The sequence below is a fragment of the Chiloscyllium plagiosum genome, chromosome 1, assembly GCF_004010195.1.
Source record: "Chiloscyllium plagiosum isolate BGI_BamShark_2017 chromosome 1, ASM401019v2, whole genome shotgun sequence".
Lineage (NCBI taxonomy): Eukaryota > Metazoa > Chordata > Chondrichthyes > Orectolobiformes > Hemiscylliidae > Chiloscyllium > Chiloscyllium plagiosum.
The window spans coordinates 107343371-107361525 of record NC_057710.1 but is presented as its reverse complement, the minus strand read 5'-3'; the positions used below and the strand labels follow the sequence as shown (position 1 = coordinate 107361525).

General features: G+C 39.8%; 1 protein-coding gene across 1 annotated transcript in view; it reads right to left on the bottom strand.

The window, feature by feature from the left end:
- anapc4 (anaphase promoting complex subunit 4) overlaps window positions 1–18155 on the bottom strand; it is a 97890-nt gene that overhangs the window by 76870 nt on the left and 2865 nt on the right. The window contains exons 2-7 of the mRNA XM_043700575.1: window positions 14632–14749; window positions 10359–10464; window positions 10139–10271; window positions 8246–8320; window positions 1800–1826; window positions 1666–1710 (exon numbers count right to left, since the gene is read on the bottom strand). Coding sequence (XP_043556510.1) covers window positions 1666–1710; window positions 1800–1826; window positions 8246–8320; window positions 10139–10271; window positions 10359–10464; window positions 14632–14739 — 494 coding nt within the window. The 5' untranslated portion in view covers window positions 14740–14749. The remainder of the gene's footprint in view (window positions 1–1665; window positions 1711–1799; window positions 1827–8245; window positions 8321–10138; window positions 10272–10358; window positions 10465–14631; window positions 14750–18155) is intronic.

Genomic DNA, 18155 nt, shown 5'->3' with positions numbered 1-18155 from the left:
TGATGCAGCTTTGTTTGTGTGTGTTGGGGTGGTTACTTTCATAGTTTAGGACTTGGTCTGTGTGTGTGGCTTTCCTGTATACCCTTGTCGTGAATTCTCCATTCGGTGTTCTCTGTACCGGTCTAAGAGAAAGACCACGGAACGAGGACATATCACAACCAAAAGGACTAGCCACTCTACCATACATCAGGAGCATCTCGGAACTGACAGCCAGACTACTGCGACCCCTCGGACTCATAACGGCACACAAACCAACAGCCACGCTCAGACAACAACTCACCAGAACGAAGGACCCGATACCCAACATGAGCAAGACGAATGTAGTGTACAAAATACCATGCAAGGACTGCACTAAACACTATATAAGACAAACAGGAAGACAGTTAACAATCCGCATACATGAACATCAACTAGCCACGAAACGACACACAGACAACAAGCAACATGAATTTGACTGTGATTTGTGCACAAGAATCCCACATCTGTCTATGCTGCACCTTTCTGCTTTCTTTCCCCATTTAAATAATATTCAGTTCTTCATGTCTTTAAGCCAAAGTACATAACCTCATATTTTCGCCTATTAATGTTCCTGCCAAGTTTTTGTCTACTCATATAACATGTCTCAGTAGACTGCGTAATCCTCACTACTTGCTTTCCCACTGCAGAGGAACCTCGATTATCCGAAGGACACGGGTAGGGAGTATTTCATTTGGATAATCGAATACCAGATAACAGTTTGGCCAAGCATTGGGATAACATAGTTTAGCCAAGCATTGGGATAACATAGTTTAGCCAAGCAAGCGATCTTGCCGGATAATCCAAAATTTGGATAAATTGAATGCTGAATAATCGAGGTTCCTCTGTACTTGCCTTATGTGTCATTGACAAATTTGGTAATAGTACATTCATTTCTGCTATTGAATCTATTGAATTATATATTAAATAATATAGGCCCCAGTACACATTCATGTGGCACTCCCCTAATTACAGGTTGCCCTCCTGAAAATGCCCCTTTATCCCAATTCTCTGTCTTCTTTTCATGACAATCTTCTCTCGCTTCAATGTCAATTTTCTATTCATGTCAATATGTTTCCATACCATGATCTCTTTTGTACAATAACCTGTTGTGTGGCATCTTACCAAATGCCTTTTGGTTATCCAAGCACAGTACATCTACAGGCTCCCCAATCCACAGAGCATGTTACTCATTTAAAGAACCACAATGTATTATTTAAAGATGATTACTCTTCAGTAAAACCATACTGACTCTCCCATTACTCCAAGTTTTCTAAATGCCCAACTACAACCTCTTAACGATTGATATTAGCACCTTCCCCATGATAGACGTATTCTTGTGCTTCTGATACAGCAGAAGCATTACAGATACATAGGGCAGAGTTTTAGAAAATTCAGTGTTACTGAAAACTGAATTCACTAAAACATGACTATAGTTTAGCCACAAAGAAATGTGAAGACTTATGTAGCTTGGGAAATTATGAATTTCACAGTTCTTGATTCATTCCTGTGATTACAGTGTCGTTATTACCATTAAATGCTGCATCATACAGAAAAAGTAAACATAAAAGCAGTTTGGTCATGTTCTTCTTGAAGTCAAACTACACGTATTAAAGCATTTCTTTTTTTGGAAACAAAGAGAAAAAGTACCTTTTGTCACCTAATAGCTTTGTGACTTCATCTGATTTTTCTTCACTTAAAAAAAGAGAAAATGCATATTAGTACTCATGAAACAGGTAAAGTTTTTTTCTTAAAACTATAGACTTCAAAAGCACTAGACATACCTGAAAATCTTTGCAGAGGTACTGTAACTGATAAGATAGAAGGAAAAACAAATACATGTATTAGGAAAATATGTTGAATACAATCAGTGCAGTATTGCCAATTCTTAACATAGTTGTACAATTATGAGTAACCTACATAACAACAGTAATGTGAGGGAGCGATGAATTACAAGATTAAACAGAAACACATTTCAAAAATATGTCAGAAATCTCTTCTTACAACTGTTGTATAGTCATAGAGCACCATGCCAACCAAATGTCCCAAATTAAACTGGTCCTATTTGCCTGCATTTGACCCATATCCCTTTAACTTTTTCTATTCATGTACCTGTCCAAATGTCTTTTAAATGTTGTAACTGTACCTGCCTCTACCACTTCCTCAGCCAGTTCATTCCACCCACTATGCAAAAAAGTTGCCCCTCAGGTCCTTTTTAAATCTTTCTGCTCTCACCTTAAAAATATGCCCCTAGTTTTGAAAAGATCTTTAGTATTTGCCTTATTTATGCTCTTCATGGTTTTATAAACCTCTTGAAGGTCACCTCTCAACCACCACACTCTAGTGAAAAATATCCCAGCTTCTCCTTATAACTCAAACCCTCCAGTCCTGGGAGCATCCTTGTAAATCTTTTCTGAACCCTCTCCAATTTAATAATATGCTTATCATAGCAGGGCAACCAGAACTGTACACATTACTCCAAAAGTTTCCCAAATTCTATACTCAACGGTCTGAGCAATGGTCTGCTAAACACCTTCTTAACCACCCTGAAAGCTGTGTTACATGTAGACAAAGAACCATGTACCTGAGCCCCTAGGTCTCTCTATTTAACAATACTACCCAACCATTAACCATGTAAATTCTGCCCTTGTTCATCTTACAAAACGCCACACCTCACATTTATCCACATTAAACTCCACCTGTCACTCCTCAGCCTATTGGCCCAATTATTTTTATATCACAGGCTAACTTTAAAACCTACTTATGCCTCCACCATGGAAATGGGAAGAAGTATAGCTTTTACTTTTGTCAATCTGTTCGGCTGTAAACAATGCAATTCAACCTCTCTGATGGTCAGATTTCAAAGATGTTGCCAGGTTTGGAACATTTGAGATATAGGGAGAGGCTGAATAGGCTGGGGCTATTTTCTCTGGAGCGTCAGAGGCTGAGGGGTGACCATATAGAGGTTTATAAAATCATGAGGTGCATGGATAAGGTAAATAGAAAAGGTCTTTTCCCAGGGGTAGGTGAGTCCAAAATTACAGGGCATAGCTTTAAGAGGGGAAAGATTTAAAAGGGACCTAAGGGGTAACGTTTTCTAGCAGAGGGTGAAAGATCAGAAATGGGGATGTTTGGTGATGATTTAACAATGTTCAGCACCATTCACAACTCTTCAGATACTAACAGCCATGTCCAAAAGCAGCAAAATCTGGATAATTGCCACATGTAGCAATGAACATTCATGCACACGAGTGCCAGAAAATATCCATCTTCAACTAGAGCTAATCCTGCCATCATCCCTCACAATCAATATCCTGATTGTTACAATTGAGCATAAATGAACAGGCTTAGCCACATAAATACAGTGGCTACAAAAGTAGGTCAAACACTAGGAATCCTGTAGCAAACAATTCACCTCCTGACTCCTCAAAGTCTATTTACTATTTAAAAGGCCATCTAGAAGAAATATAATAAACACTTGCCATACTTTGGCAGCAGACATGTCTCAAAAGGTTGCCATTGATGTCAAGATCCAACACCAGATCAGCTGTGCGAGTGTAGCCTTTTACAAATTACAGCATTGATTGATTAATGATACAGACCGTGTAACTTAAATGTAGTTATCATCACTGTTCATCTGTGCCACAATGAAACCTGGACAATGTATCAGACACACTAGAACACCAGAGAAATCTCATCAGCAAATGCTGCAGAAATTGAAAGACACTGAACAAACACTAATGTCTTTCTTGAAGCAGGGTCCAAAAGCAATCAGACAAAGCTGCAAAATCAATTTTGATGGACTGGACACCATGTCCAGATAGTCAAGAACATTGCCTATGCCATGTCTTGATCTATCAAGTTTCAAATGGCCAAAACTCTCTGAAAAGACAAATTTTCTACAAACAATTGTGCCAGTGATCGTAATGATTGTAAGGAGCTTGTACCAATCATTCTGAATAACAACACCCTTGGCCATTAAGCTGTAATGAGCTTTAAGTCATAATGCCTTAATGAAGGGGCAGCAGGGCAGGGAAGAAATGGAAAGCAGTTCTGCACTCCAGAACTCAGTACCTCGTGAAACACCCAACCCCTTGTGCGCAAAGTCCAAGGGGTTGAAAATTAAGTAACTCAGTCACATGCAGACCATGGCATAAAGCTGTAACCCTAAGCAGACAACACTCTGGAATCAAGGAGTAGCTGCTGTCACTGGGAAACAGAAATGTTCAAAAAGTAAAAGGATTTTGGCAAAAGAGAAAGGGCTGATCATGAGAAAAGAAAATAAACAAGAGATGGTTTTGAGGAATATTCTAAATTAAAAGAAAGACAAGGAAATCAGTGTTTTATCTCAAAGGAGGTTTTTAGGCCTTGTGGCAGTTATTGCTGTATCTCCAGAGTTGTAACTGAGTGGAAGGTAGTGAAAAGTGGACATTGGTAACAAGGATGAAAATTAGAAGTGATGCTAATGAAATTTTCCAGTAAAGGGCAAGAACAAGAGCTGCACCAACAAAGTTATGAACGTATCAGAATAGGACAAAGGACGGAACCTGAGAGTAGGACTGGAACAAGCAATGTTCCACACATTCCACAAAAAAGGGAGGCATTTCGCTGACACAAAGGAAGCACACATTCTTTTAATTTGGAGAAAGATGGAAGCTCAAAGGAGGAGCTGTAGACTTTATTAACAACTTGATCCAGTGGGGTGGGTGGATGGTAGTGGATATAGCCCTGTTAACCTTCATTCAAGAGGAAGAAGGCACTCAGACTATACTGCTGGGTTTGGAGGTGCAGAGGGACTGAATATCAATAGTGAAAAAGAGATGTTTAGGACCGAGAAGTTGCACAGGGTATCAAAGGCTCTCAGATATAGATGTAAAGAAAATGGACAAAAGTGAACAAACAAATTTCAAGACAGGAAGAAATAAGTTTAATGGGGCAAGAACAAGCTACAATCACAGGTCTATGAGGGCAGTCCTGTTTGTGGATCTTGGGAAGGTGACAGAAGCACCTTGTGGGAAGGACTGGGAGAGCATGAGGTTAGAGACAAGATCTCCAGAAGAGATAAATTCAGAGAGTTTGGGAAACATTAGCTTTTATGTTTTTTTGATGACACATAATCGGGAGGAGGTTGGTGTTCCTATTGGAGAGTTGCTGTCTCATCTCTCCAACGTAAAGATGAGTATGCCAAATAGTCAATTTGTCAGTATATTTAATGACATGTTAAGGTCAGACCATTGTGAGCGGAGTGCTGCAAGTTCAGAGGGAAGTTAGGATGATTAAACTGAATGACAGGATAAGACGAAAAGGGGAAAAAATGCAATTATGCAGCACCTTTCTTATTTGCCTTCCAGTGTGCAAGCAATTAACAAGGAACTTCTGCAATGTTCTTACTGTCTTATTGGGGGGAAATTCAGGACCCAATTTATGAACAAGCTTTTTTTTAGTTCATTCATTCACAAGGTGTGGGCATCACAGGTATGCCAGCATTTATTGCCTATCCCTAACTGAGGGCAGTTAAGAGTCAATCATATTGCTGTGGATCTGGAGTCACATGGAGGCCATACCAGGTAAGGATGGCAGATTTTCTTCCTTGAAAGGACATTAGTGAACCAGATGGGCTTTTCCTGACAATCGACAATAGTCTCACGGTCATCTTTTGACTTTTAATTCCAGATTTTCGTCTGCAATTGTGGGATTTGAACCCAGGTCCCTATGATAGTATTTGGGTCTCCAGATTACTAACTAACGATAATACCACTAGACCATCACCTCCCTAAGCTCCCACAAACATCAGCATGACAATGACCAAATAACATGATTTTATGATGCTGACTTAGTGATAAATAATCAACAGGACTCCAGTGATAACTTCCCTGCTCTTCTTTGAAGAAGTGTCATGGGATTTTTTACATCTATTTGAGAGAACAGGTGGAGCTTTGGTTTAAAATCTCATCTGACTGACATAATCTTCAACAGTGCAGCAAGCAGCTAGACAGAGGCAGCCAGGGAGAAGGGGAACTTTGAGGACAGCAGTAACAGACAATTGTGCAGTGGGAAGATTCCTGGCCAACAAAGCAGACACAGAAGTGAAAGCTATAGATGAGGAGGTGAGCATCCCGACAAGCCAAATATTCAAATGAGATGGGGGCATTAGGTGATGAAGCTGAGATCTTAATATTCTAAAGCCTATCTCCCAAATTATATTTTTTAACTCCCTGATCATTTTAATAGTCCTTGCCACTGTGATACATTATTTTTCCCCTCAAATGCCAATATTGAACACAATACTGCAAATAGATGCATCCAACAGTCTATATAATATGCAGTTTATAACCATGCCATCTCTACTACTACTTCCTCTAATCCATTCTCCACACTTGGTATGCAACCCAACTCGGGGTGGCACGGTGGCTCAGTGGCTAACGCCGCTACCTCTCAACACCAGGGACTAGGGTTTGATTCCAGCCTCAGGCTGTGTGGAGTTTGCACATTCTCCCCAAGTCTGCATGGGTTTTCTCTGGGTGCTCTGGTTTCCTCTCACAGTCCAAAGATGTGCAGATTAGGTGAATTGGTCATAGTGGCCATGCTAAATTGCCCATAGTATTCAGGGATGTGTAGTTCAGGTGCATTAGTCAGAGATAAATGTAGAGTAGCAGGTGTAGGGGAATTGATCTGGGTGGGAGGGTCTTCGGAGGGTCAGTGTAGACTTGTTGGGCCAAATGGCCTGTTTCCGCACTCTAGGGATTCTGATTCTACTTCCATTAGCCTGTTTTATATTTATAATTGACAAGATGTTGGCTTGAAATCTTTATAGCTCAAACTGCTAAGGTCAGAAAGTTGGCTCTGGGCTGCAGAAGACCTTGCAGTGAAAATGGGAGGACCCCATGGCATTGTGTGAAAATGGGAGGACCCCATGGCACAATCCACATTGATACCAACAACATAGGTAGAACCAGGAAACAGTGGAGGGGATATGAGAAACCAGGTGCTAAATTGAAAAGCAGAACCTTAAAGCTAATAATCTTTAGATTTCTACATAAGCAACAAGGAGATTGGTGTAGGATGAATAAGATTAAAGAAATTAACGTGTGGTTCAAAGACTAGTGTAGAGCAGGTTTGTGGTACATTTGTACCAGTATGGGGGCAAAGTTGTATCTGTACAGTTGGAATAGTCAATACTTGAACTATGCTGGTGTTTTTATGAGGGAAGCATGGAGAGCTTTAAAGTAAACAAAGGGCAGAAGGGATCAAGGTTGGATAAATGTAACAAATCAAGGGATATAATTGAGGAAGGAAAGCAAAATACTAATACAGAGAATGCCAGGAAAGGTCAGAAAAAACAAACTTAAGATTATACCAGCTACAAAGATAACAAAAATCAAAAATAAAGGCTCTGTTCAAAGTTTGAGAGAAGATTTGTAGCTCGGGTGCTCGTTGCTGTGGTTCTGTTCGCTGAGCTGGAAGTTTTTGTTGCAAACGTTTCGTCCCCTGTCTAGGATGAGGATAGCACTGAGGATGTCACCTAGACAGGGGACGAAACGTTTGCAACAAAAACTTCCAGCTCGGCGAACAGAACCACAGCATAAAGGCTCTGTAGCCAAATAAATACAATCTAATCGATATTAAATAGACATAGTTGCAGGGTGACAAGGATTTGGTTAAAGAGTGCCATCTTAAGGTACTTTAACAGTGCATCCTGTGGAGTAGCAGTCAACTACTGGGAGCAATCTCTGAGCTTCACTGTTTAATTGTTCAGTGCAGGCAGGTGGGATTACTTTAGAATGAAAGTATGGTCAGCACAGACATTATGATCAAAGGGTCTGTTCTTGTGCTGTACCATTCTGTGTGCAAACACCAGGAGTTGCTTTCATGTTTACAGTTGTAATGACAAAAGACTACAGTCTGAGGTCTTTCCACTGAAATTAAATGTGGCTCTGTTCAGTAATCAGACCCTCCTAGTACCTCAAATGCATGTAAATATAATCTTGTACGTGCAACAGATATCTTTGATTTGTTTGGATACAGTCAAACTCCAACATTAGTTTATTTCTTTGACATGCTACTGTACAGAACCAATCGGTGTTTGTCACTATGTACATGTACAAAGCTTTTTCTGAATAAAGTATAGTTTTGAAATAAATTTAATATTGCACTTCTACTATTACAACTGTGAAGTTTGGGTTAAATGCATATCACTTTTTTCATTTTAATCACATCTCATTCAATTTACCTTTTTGGTAGCGCAGGCAACTTGGGCAAGAAAAGACTCCCCTCTTCATCTAGTAAACTAACTGGGGTAGCAGCACTGAAAAAAAGTGTTCAGAACAGTAGATATTAAAACAATATTCTGAAATAGTTAGATTTAAACCACAGGTCATTCTGCTATAACACACAATTTGTTAACGTAAATTCACTGTAACATGATTGCTGAATCAGGGACATTGTTTCTAAAGTGGGAACTTTTAAAATGTGTGTCAGCTGTAACACAATTATGGCACCAACACTTTAAGTGCTGTTTCTAAAGCACGATTTTTCTATAATGTGGGGTTGGACAGAATGCAACCATCATGTTATAATGTGGAGGTGCCGGTGTTGAACTGATATGGACAATATTAAAAATCACACAATGAATCTATAGATGTTTGTAAATAGCTCTATAAACAATGTACTTAAAGCACTTTCCTCCATAGTAGAAAAATCCTAGGCCACTGCAGCATATAATATGCTGGGCAGCCCTTGTCAAACTCATTTTGTGCTGTTAGTACAGTCTAAACCCAAGTGACATTAACAAAGATGTGCAAACAGGTCACATGCTCCTTTGGGAAGGCATATTGTGAAGAAATCAATGATTATTCATACAGAATGAAACAAGCTTCTAAGTGCTCTAGAATGTGAAAAATAAATGTACAGGTAGTTCTTCTATAATGCAATTAAGTTAAAAAATCACACAACACCTAGCTAGCTAACTGACGAAGGAGCAGCACACTGAAAGCTTATACTTCCAAATAAACCTGTTGAACTATAATTGACAGGATGTTGGCTTGAAATCTTTATAGCTCAAACTGATAAGGTCAGAAAGTTGGCTCTGGGCTGCAGAAGACCTTGCATTGAAAATGGGAGGACCCCATGGCATTGTGTGATTTTCAGTTTCATTGCATTATAGAAGAACTATCTGTACATTCATACTTTTACATTCTAGAGCACTTAGAAGCTTGTTTTATTCCCGATGTATTTTCATTGATTTCTTCACAACATGTCTTCCCAAAGGAACATGTGACCTGCTTGCACATCTTTGTTAATGTCATTTGGGGTTAAACTGTACTAACAGAACAAATGAGTTACACTATGGCTGCTCAGCATATTATATGCTGAAGTGGCCTAAGATTTTTCTACTATGGAGGAAAGTATCTTCAATGCATTATCTATAAAGCCATTTACAAACATCTGCAGACTCAGTCAGAAGAAATTGACTAAGTGTTCTGGCAGGAATGATTTCTACTGCAGCAATGCATAACAAAGTTTATAGCTCTTTTCTCTCTTAATCCAATCTTTTCTCTTTATTTTCTGGACTGAATTGACTTTAATATGTCTACTATATTTCATACTGCTTCTGTCCTTCCTATTTCTTTCTCAATCATTAAATCACAGTGGTTAAAGAGTTCAATTATAGGGTCCATCACTCACTGAACTCATATCATATTGTCTTTCCCATGTCATTATCAGTTCATGTTTGCAGTTGATTACTGCACAAAAAAAGTCAAATTTAAAATAGCCAGAAAATACTGATAGTAGTCGTCACAACACTTCAAGCAATTTTGATCTTTAGTGCCTCATAACATCTAATAACAAATTTTACTTTTACAAAAATACATTCATCAAAAAACTATTATTTTTATTACATATTAATACATTATTAAATGCAATAAGACTGATCTAATGTTGTTAATACAAAGCCAAAATAGTGAGGAAATCTAAAATAAAAACAAAATGATGTTGCAAACACTCAGTAGACAGCACTATGGAGATGGAATCAGGGATCACATTAAAAGTTTGTAACTTTGGCCCTGATACAAACGCTACTTCCCTCTCCAGAGATGCTGCCAGACCATATGTTCTATATTACCTCTTTGGATCCATCACCTCAGTCCAATGCATACAGGTAACTAAGTTTTCCAAGGAGAAAAAATGTAGAATCTCTGCTTTTTCCACATCACATAAAACAATTCGTCTTGTGTCTGCAAGACTAAAGGCTAAAACTAGTAGAAAAACAAAAAGAATTGATCATAAACAAATTAAATTTAACAATTAAAAGGTCATAAACTCTGGTACATTTCATGCTTTACCCTTTCCATCTGGCCTCCAAGCTAGTGATGTTACTTCTTTTCCTGTGTTTTCATTAGGTGCCAAACTCCATACTCGCTGAAAGTGGGCAAGGCGATGAAGTAAAACCTAAAATTTTTAAAACAATTCTGGTGGAATTTGATATACTTTGAGTATCTTATATAAGTGGTGCACAAACTGCTGAACAGTTTAAAGAACAATGGTCATATTAAAGATGATAATGGGAGCTTGTCAGAAAGTTATGGTGATAAAGTAGCTAATTTTAAGCTACGTATTGAAAGACAGACAAGCAAAGGTAGCCTAAGTAAGGATTTTGGGGTTTTGGAGTAGCATTTTAGATGAACACCTGGTGCAGCCACCCAGAGAGCAGGCTGTACTAGACCTGATATTGTGTAAGAAGATAGGTTTAATTCATGATCTCATACTGCTGAACCACCCTTCCCCCAAAAAACAAGTACAAACAACCATCACAGAATCAGAGTTGTTACAGTGTGGAGGCCAAGTTGACTACACAGTTGTCCAAATGAACTTAGTGCCATTTTCTTGCTTGTGCCTTGTAAACAGTTTCTATTCAAATAATCATCTAATGCCTATTTGAATGTCTTGATTGAATCTGTCTCCACCATAATTCTAAGCAGTGTATTCCAGATCTTAACTACACCTGTTTGAAAAAATATTTTCTCACATTGCATTTGCTCCTTTTGCTCACTGTAAATCTGTACCCTTTCATTTTTGATTTTTTTACAAGTAAAAGCAATATCTTGTCTACTGTTACATTTTCCCTTAGCCTCTCCAAGGAAACTAGTCCCAAAGTCTCCACTCTATTTCATAACTGAAGCTTCTCACCTATGAAACCATTCTTCTAAATACTTTCTGCAATGCCTTCACAGCCTTCCTGAAAAATGGTACCCACAACAGTATATAATATTTCAGCTGAGGTTACAGAAATTAACCCTTCGTATTTCCTCGTTCACACAGTTCCTACCTTCACACTCTGGAGATAAGCAGAACAATGGTCAACGATAATAATTTTGTTAAAACAATACATCATACACGCACTAAAATATACAGTAATTGAGATTTTGGAGAAGATTTGCAGCTCAGGTTGTAAGTTTGATCGCTGAGTTGGTAGATTTGTTCTCAGATATTTCATCACCGTGCTGGGTAACATTATCAGTGAGTCTCCAGTGAAGGGTTGGTGTTTTGTCCTGCTTGCTATTTATCTGTTTCTGCATAACTACTTCTGCTAAAAGTTCTGATATTGGTGATCCCATTGGTGTTCCATTGATTTGTTTGTAGGTGAAGTGGATTGAGATGCACAGGTCTACTAGTTTGAGGATACTAGTTTAAACTTGCTGATGCAGTTGGTGTTGTCAGGCATTTATGTCCTTGGTTCGACTCGCAGTGAGGCCAGTGTTTCTTTGGCTAGGGTGATGTTTATTGATGTGAATAGAGCTGTTTCCAGAGTGGTTTCCAGTGCTGCTTCAGTGCTTTCCGCCCTGAAAGACAACAGACTTACAGAAGAAACCCAGCAGGCCATCAGACAGACAGTAGCACCAACACTAAGCAGAAAGGAAAGCCCTGGAAGGACTCAGAAAAGACAGAAGTATCGTAATACTACCAGCAGGCAAAGGGCGCATGACTGTCATCCTGAACAGAACATAACAGATTGAAAAAGCGAACACATTACTCGCAGAGTCTGACATCTACCAATGGGTGGTGATGGACATGACTCGACAGCTAGAAAACCACATTACAGCATCCCAGAGGAAACTACAGAAGACAGGTGAAATTAACAAGACAGACCTCCATAGAATGGGTTTCCTCCGGGTGCTCCGGTTTCCTCCCACAGTTCAAAAGATGTGCAGGTCAGGTAAATTGGCCATGCTAAATTGCCCGTAGTGTGAGGTGAGGTAAGAGGTAAATGCAGGGGTATGGGTGGGTTGCGCTTCGGCGGGGCGGTGTGGACTTGTTGGGCCGAAGGGCCTGTTTCCACACTGTAAGTAATCTAATCTAAAAAAAAAAATGAAACCTGAAGATCTAACACACCCCACTTCTACGGATTACATAAACACCAGGTCCCACCTCAGACCTATAGTCTCACTTCCCACATATCGACATACAGACGAGCAAAAGAGGTACAACACAAACTGAAACACCCAGGAGAAGACGCAGTCCACTCCATCCACTACACCCAGGAATTGATTAACATCATCAAAGACACCAAGGTAGAGGATGAAGAGGTCATGGTTTCCTTTGACGTGATGGCCCTATTCACATCAATAAACATCACCATCGCCAAAGAAACACTGGCCTCACTGCTAGATGAACCAAGGATACAAACACCTGACAGCACCAACTCCATGGGCAAGGAAAACATCCTCAAACTAGTAGACCTGTGCCTCACAACCCATTTCCCCTTCAACGTCCACAAACAAATCAATGGGACACCAGTATCAGGAACTTTAGCAGAAGCAGTTATGCAGAGGTTAGAAAAAACAGCCCTTCCCACGATTCAGCCCAAGCTTCAGGTCCACTATGCGGATGACACCTTTGTCATCATGAAATGCAACAAATTAGAAGAAACCCACAAACACATAAACAACTCCTTACTGGTATAAAGTTCCCCAAAGGGGAAGAGAACAATAACAGACTCCCCATTCTAGACATCAACGCAGAACAAAATACCATTGGAGAGTTGCAGACCAGTGTTTACAGTAAAGCTACATGCACTGACCAGATACTCAACTACAGGAGCAATCATCCCAACACCCACAAAGGAGCTTCAATAGGACATTATTTAAATGAGCCACAACACACTGCAGTACCCAGGAACTACGAGAAGCCGAGAAAAACACCTATACAATGTATTTAGGAACAACGGTGGCTCAGGAGTTAGCACTGCTGCCTCACAGCACCAGAGATCTAGATTCAGTTCCTGCCTCGGGCAACTGTCTGTGTGGAGTTTGCACATTCACCCCCCTGTCTGCGTGGGTTTCCTCCGGGTGCTCCAGTTTCCTCCCACAATCCAAAGATGTGCAGGTCAGGTGAATTGGTTATGCTAAATTGCCCGTAGTGTTATGTTCATTAGTCAGGGGTAGGAGAATGGGTCTGGGTGGGTTTCTCTTTGGAGGGTCAGTGTGGACATGTTGGGCCAAAGGGCCTGTTTCCACACTGTAGGGAATATAATCAACAGGTACCCGATAATTGCAGTCTGCTGATTCCTACACAACAGACCTAAACAAGACACAACACGTTCAGAAAATTTAGCCACCCTACCATACATCAAAGAGATGACGACCAGACTACTCCAGCCCTTAGGCATCAAGGTAGCCCACGAACCTACTACCACACTGAAACAGCTCCTGATGAATTTAAAGGACCCTGTACCAACAACCAGCAGAATGAACATTATGTATAAAATACTCTGCAAGGACTGCAACAAACAGTACTTTGGACAAACGGGCAGGAGGTTAGCCACCGGATGCATGAGCACCAACTAGCCACCAAAAGACACGACCAACTATCACTGGTATCCATACACACAGACGAAGAGGGATACCAGTTCAACTGGGACATACATTCATTCTGGGACAGGATAAACAAGGACACGCACGGGAATTCCTACAGGCCTAGCATTCAAACCAGAACTCCATTAACAAACACATAGATATGGACTGACTCCATTTACCAACCTCTCTGAAATAGAAGTAGAAATGATATCATCTACCACAACAAACAGAAACAGATAAATAGCAAGCAGGACAGAACGCCAATGCTTCACCGGAGACTCACTGATGATGCTACAGCATAGTGACAAAATATCTGAGAACAAATTTACTAGCTCAGCGAGCAAACTTACAACCTGCACTGCAGTTTCTGAAATAAAAACCTTGTCATTGTTAATTTTATTTCATGTTCATTACTTTTCTGTATCTTTTTCTCTATAATATTGGTGACTTTTATCCATCTATTATATACCAGGTGCGAACAGCTGGTGAAAAGAAACAAACACCATGGAATGCAAATCATTGTTCTGCTGCTTGAAACTTGGAAGCACTTTCCAATTTTCCTAATTCTCTGCAGTTCAGTCTTAAATGGGTATATCTGCACCTTTGGAGCAGAGCACGACATTGGTCATTTCATTGGGATATAACTCAAGTCTTTATAAAGCAAGAAATCATTTCACTTATCTTAAATTGTGAATGGTCAATTATATGCATATCAAAATTATGAATCAATTTCCAGATATTATAATAAAGAGAAATCAGTTACCTCTCCTGTTTTGTTCGCAAGTGCAATGAGATCCCTTTTAGGGGACCACACCATGTAAAGTATTTCATTGGGAAGCTGCTTCTCTCCAACTTGTCGAAATGGTGGCATGACAATGACTCTGTTGATTAAAACAAAATAGGGCTAGTGCCGGCTCATGAGATTAAATACAACACAGGTCTGAAAACAGCAGAAACATAAAGAGTCGTACATTTTATGAGAGTAACACAAATTGTAGGTATGACTCTGTTTGTCTTTCACAATGGCATTCAATTAGGAGATGCAGGGAAACTAGTATACAACTTACAGTAAGTATATCAACTAATACAGAGAATTTACTACAAATGAGAAAATAAACAAGCATTTTTGGATATCAAGCCCTCACTGTGGCAGAGTGCTAGTGCTTCTACCTTTGGACCAGAAGGCTTGGGTATAAGAGGTCCGAACAGATTGATTAAAAAACAGACCAACCTGAGCAGTCACGAATTGTCTTGTCAACCTTCATCTCTAACTGAGTCAATGCTCATCGTAGTTACTAAAATTTCAACCCTACTTTAGAAAGGTCTACTCTGATAGAAGGCACAGATGTTTCACTCTCTAATCGAAACCAAAGCAATTAAAGAGCTATACAAAACCTCCATATTAAGAAACCACGCAAAAATGACAATCACTCAGCAAATCTGATGTGCCCCAAACTGGCAAGTTTAAAAGTGAATCATTTAAATTGGGCCTGAGGTGGATTAATTAACAGCCCCTAGGTAGCAGCAGCAATATGACTGATTTTTGTTTTTAGAAAAGTGAACCAATTGGCTCCAAGACTATGTTTTATATTTAAATAAAGACAAATATGAAAATAAAGTGAATTGGTAAATTAGGTTAAATAATAGGTTAATTTGGATACAACAGCAGACATTTCAAGGTAATACTTCATTATACACAGAACACCTTTTCCAAAGAGTATAAAAAATTCAAAGGGATAGACCCACCATCCATGGTTAGCTAGAAAGATGGTTTCAAAAGAAGAAAAAGCATATAACTGTGCAAAGACAAATGGCAAATTCAAAAATTAGGTAAAATGAATAAAACAGCATAGAATGAGCAAAATATTAAAGAGGGAAAAATTTGATTACAAAAGAAATATAATGAAGATTTTTTTGTTTTTTTTTCTCTTTTTTTCTCTTTAATAATTTTTTTTAATTTAACCCCCACACTACCACCTAAGTGCGGTAGTGCTTATTTTTTCCCCAGCACCCATGGTGTGTGTGTGCAGGTGTGAGACACAGTGAAAGACACAAAGTGCACGAATCTTTATTCAAATGCCACCACCAGGAAGATAGGAAAACACCCGGGTGGTCAGTGACAAACACTGCCCTTCACATCAAAGAGCAGTGCTGTGTGATCAAAACAGTGAAGGGGAGGGTAGGGACTAAATCAAAATAGAGTTGGAGGGAGAAATAATGCACTCCACTCCCTGCGGCGCCCACCTCCCCCTGAACAACTCCAGGGTGTTGGTGGACACCGCGTGCTCCTTCTCCAAGGACACCCGGGCCCTAACGTATATAATGAAGATATTAAGAGATTTTATAACAATCAAAAGAATAGAGTTAAAGTTGCGCAAGTCTGTATAATTACTAATAGAAAACGAAGAGATGGTAGATGAACAGGCACTTTCCATCAGTCTTCACAACAAAGGATTAAGAAAGATCTCAGAAGTAACCATAAGGAAGTGGAAGACAAGGAGGGACATTAGAGAATTGCAATCAGCAGAGAAATAGTACTGAGTGAATTGTTTGACCTGTGAGCTGACAAGTTCCCTCAATTAACTTGATCTTTTTTTTTCTTCTTTATTCAAATTCCACCACCAGGAAGACAGGAAAACACCCGGATGGCCAGTGACAAACACTGCCCTTCACATCAAAGGGCAGTGACACTCCTGTTTTTTTTTCTCCAGTGACAAACACTGCCCTTAACCTACTGTTTTATTTTTTTTAACCCCCACACTACCGCCTAACTGCGGTAGTGATTAACTTGATCTTGATGGATTCTGGTGCCTTAAACGTGGTTAGTAAAATAGTTGATGTATTGGTTTTAATTTTCCAAATATCCCTAGATTCAGGTATAATGCTAAAAGATTAAACTGGAATAACTCACTGGACATTAATGTAATATTAAAGAGTTAAACTGTACTGAGTGAACATTCTGGAAGTGGGTGGGGACAACAATCAGGCAAGAATGACACCCACTCCAATTAGACAGTCATTTGCTAGTACTCCCCCTACTATTATCAAATTAAACTACCATTCAATCTCTTCCATTCAGAAATGCTTTCTAGCCATCCCCTGAAGCTATGTATGTTGCATCTGCATTGTCTTGGAGAATCACAGAGTCATTAAATCATTTGCATAACGATTCCCCAGGATTAGGGCATTTACATTTAAATTAACTCTGAGGATGATCTCATCCTACCATTGTACCTGGGGTAACATGAGACTGTGAGGGAGTGACTAGGGGTTGTCTTGCGTGACAAGTGACTATGGGGGAGGGCCAGAGTATCTGTAAGTATGACCAACTGACCTGCATAAAGGCGATATGTTTTCTTTGTTCAGGGCCTCATTTTGACTTGACTTCACATGCCTGTGAAGAGGGTCACCGAGCTTGTACAAGCTTTAATAAACTTTAACTGTTTGCAGAAGTTGATGTGTGCAAATTGCATCTCGTGTTTGAAACAAGGACCTAACACTGGGAAGGTTTGAAGATAGAGACAAAAAAACTGCAGATGCTGGAATTCAAAGTAGACAGGTAGGAGGCTGGAAGAACACAGCAAGCAAGGCAGCATCAGGAGGTGTAGAAGTTGACATTTTGGGTGAAACCCTTCTTCAGGACTGGAAGAATCGTGAAGAAGGGTTACACCCAAAACGTCGACTTCTACACCTCCTGACATGGCCTGGCCTGCTGTGTTCTTCCAGCCTCCTGCCTGTCTACATTAGCTTTGAAGATGGCAGATATAATCTTTTTACTAGAATAGGGAGGGGAGCAGGAGGCTACCTGCTAGTTAGCTTTGCATTTGTCATAGGAAAAGTTCAGAGAAGATTTACTGGACTGAAAAGATAGAATTGTCTTATGAAATAAGGTTAGATAAGCTAGGTTTGTATCTGCTGGAAATTAAGAGTAAGAGGGGTGTAAGTTTCGTCTACAAAATTCCATTCAAGGTCTGCCACAAACACTACGTAGGAAAAATAGGAAGAAAGTTAGCCACCAGGATACACGAACACCAGCTAGCCACAAAAAGACATGACCCTCTCTCCTTCGTAGCCCTACACACTGAAGAAAAAAAACCACCATTTCGACTGGGACATCACATCTATCCTGGGACAGGCTAAGCAAAGACATGCCAGAGAATTCCTAGAGGCCTGGCACTCCAACCACAATGCCATAAACAAACACATAGATCTAGATACCATCTATTAACCCCTCAGAAAACAAACAGGAAATGACATCACCACAAACCCCAGGAACCCCATCCAGGA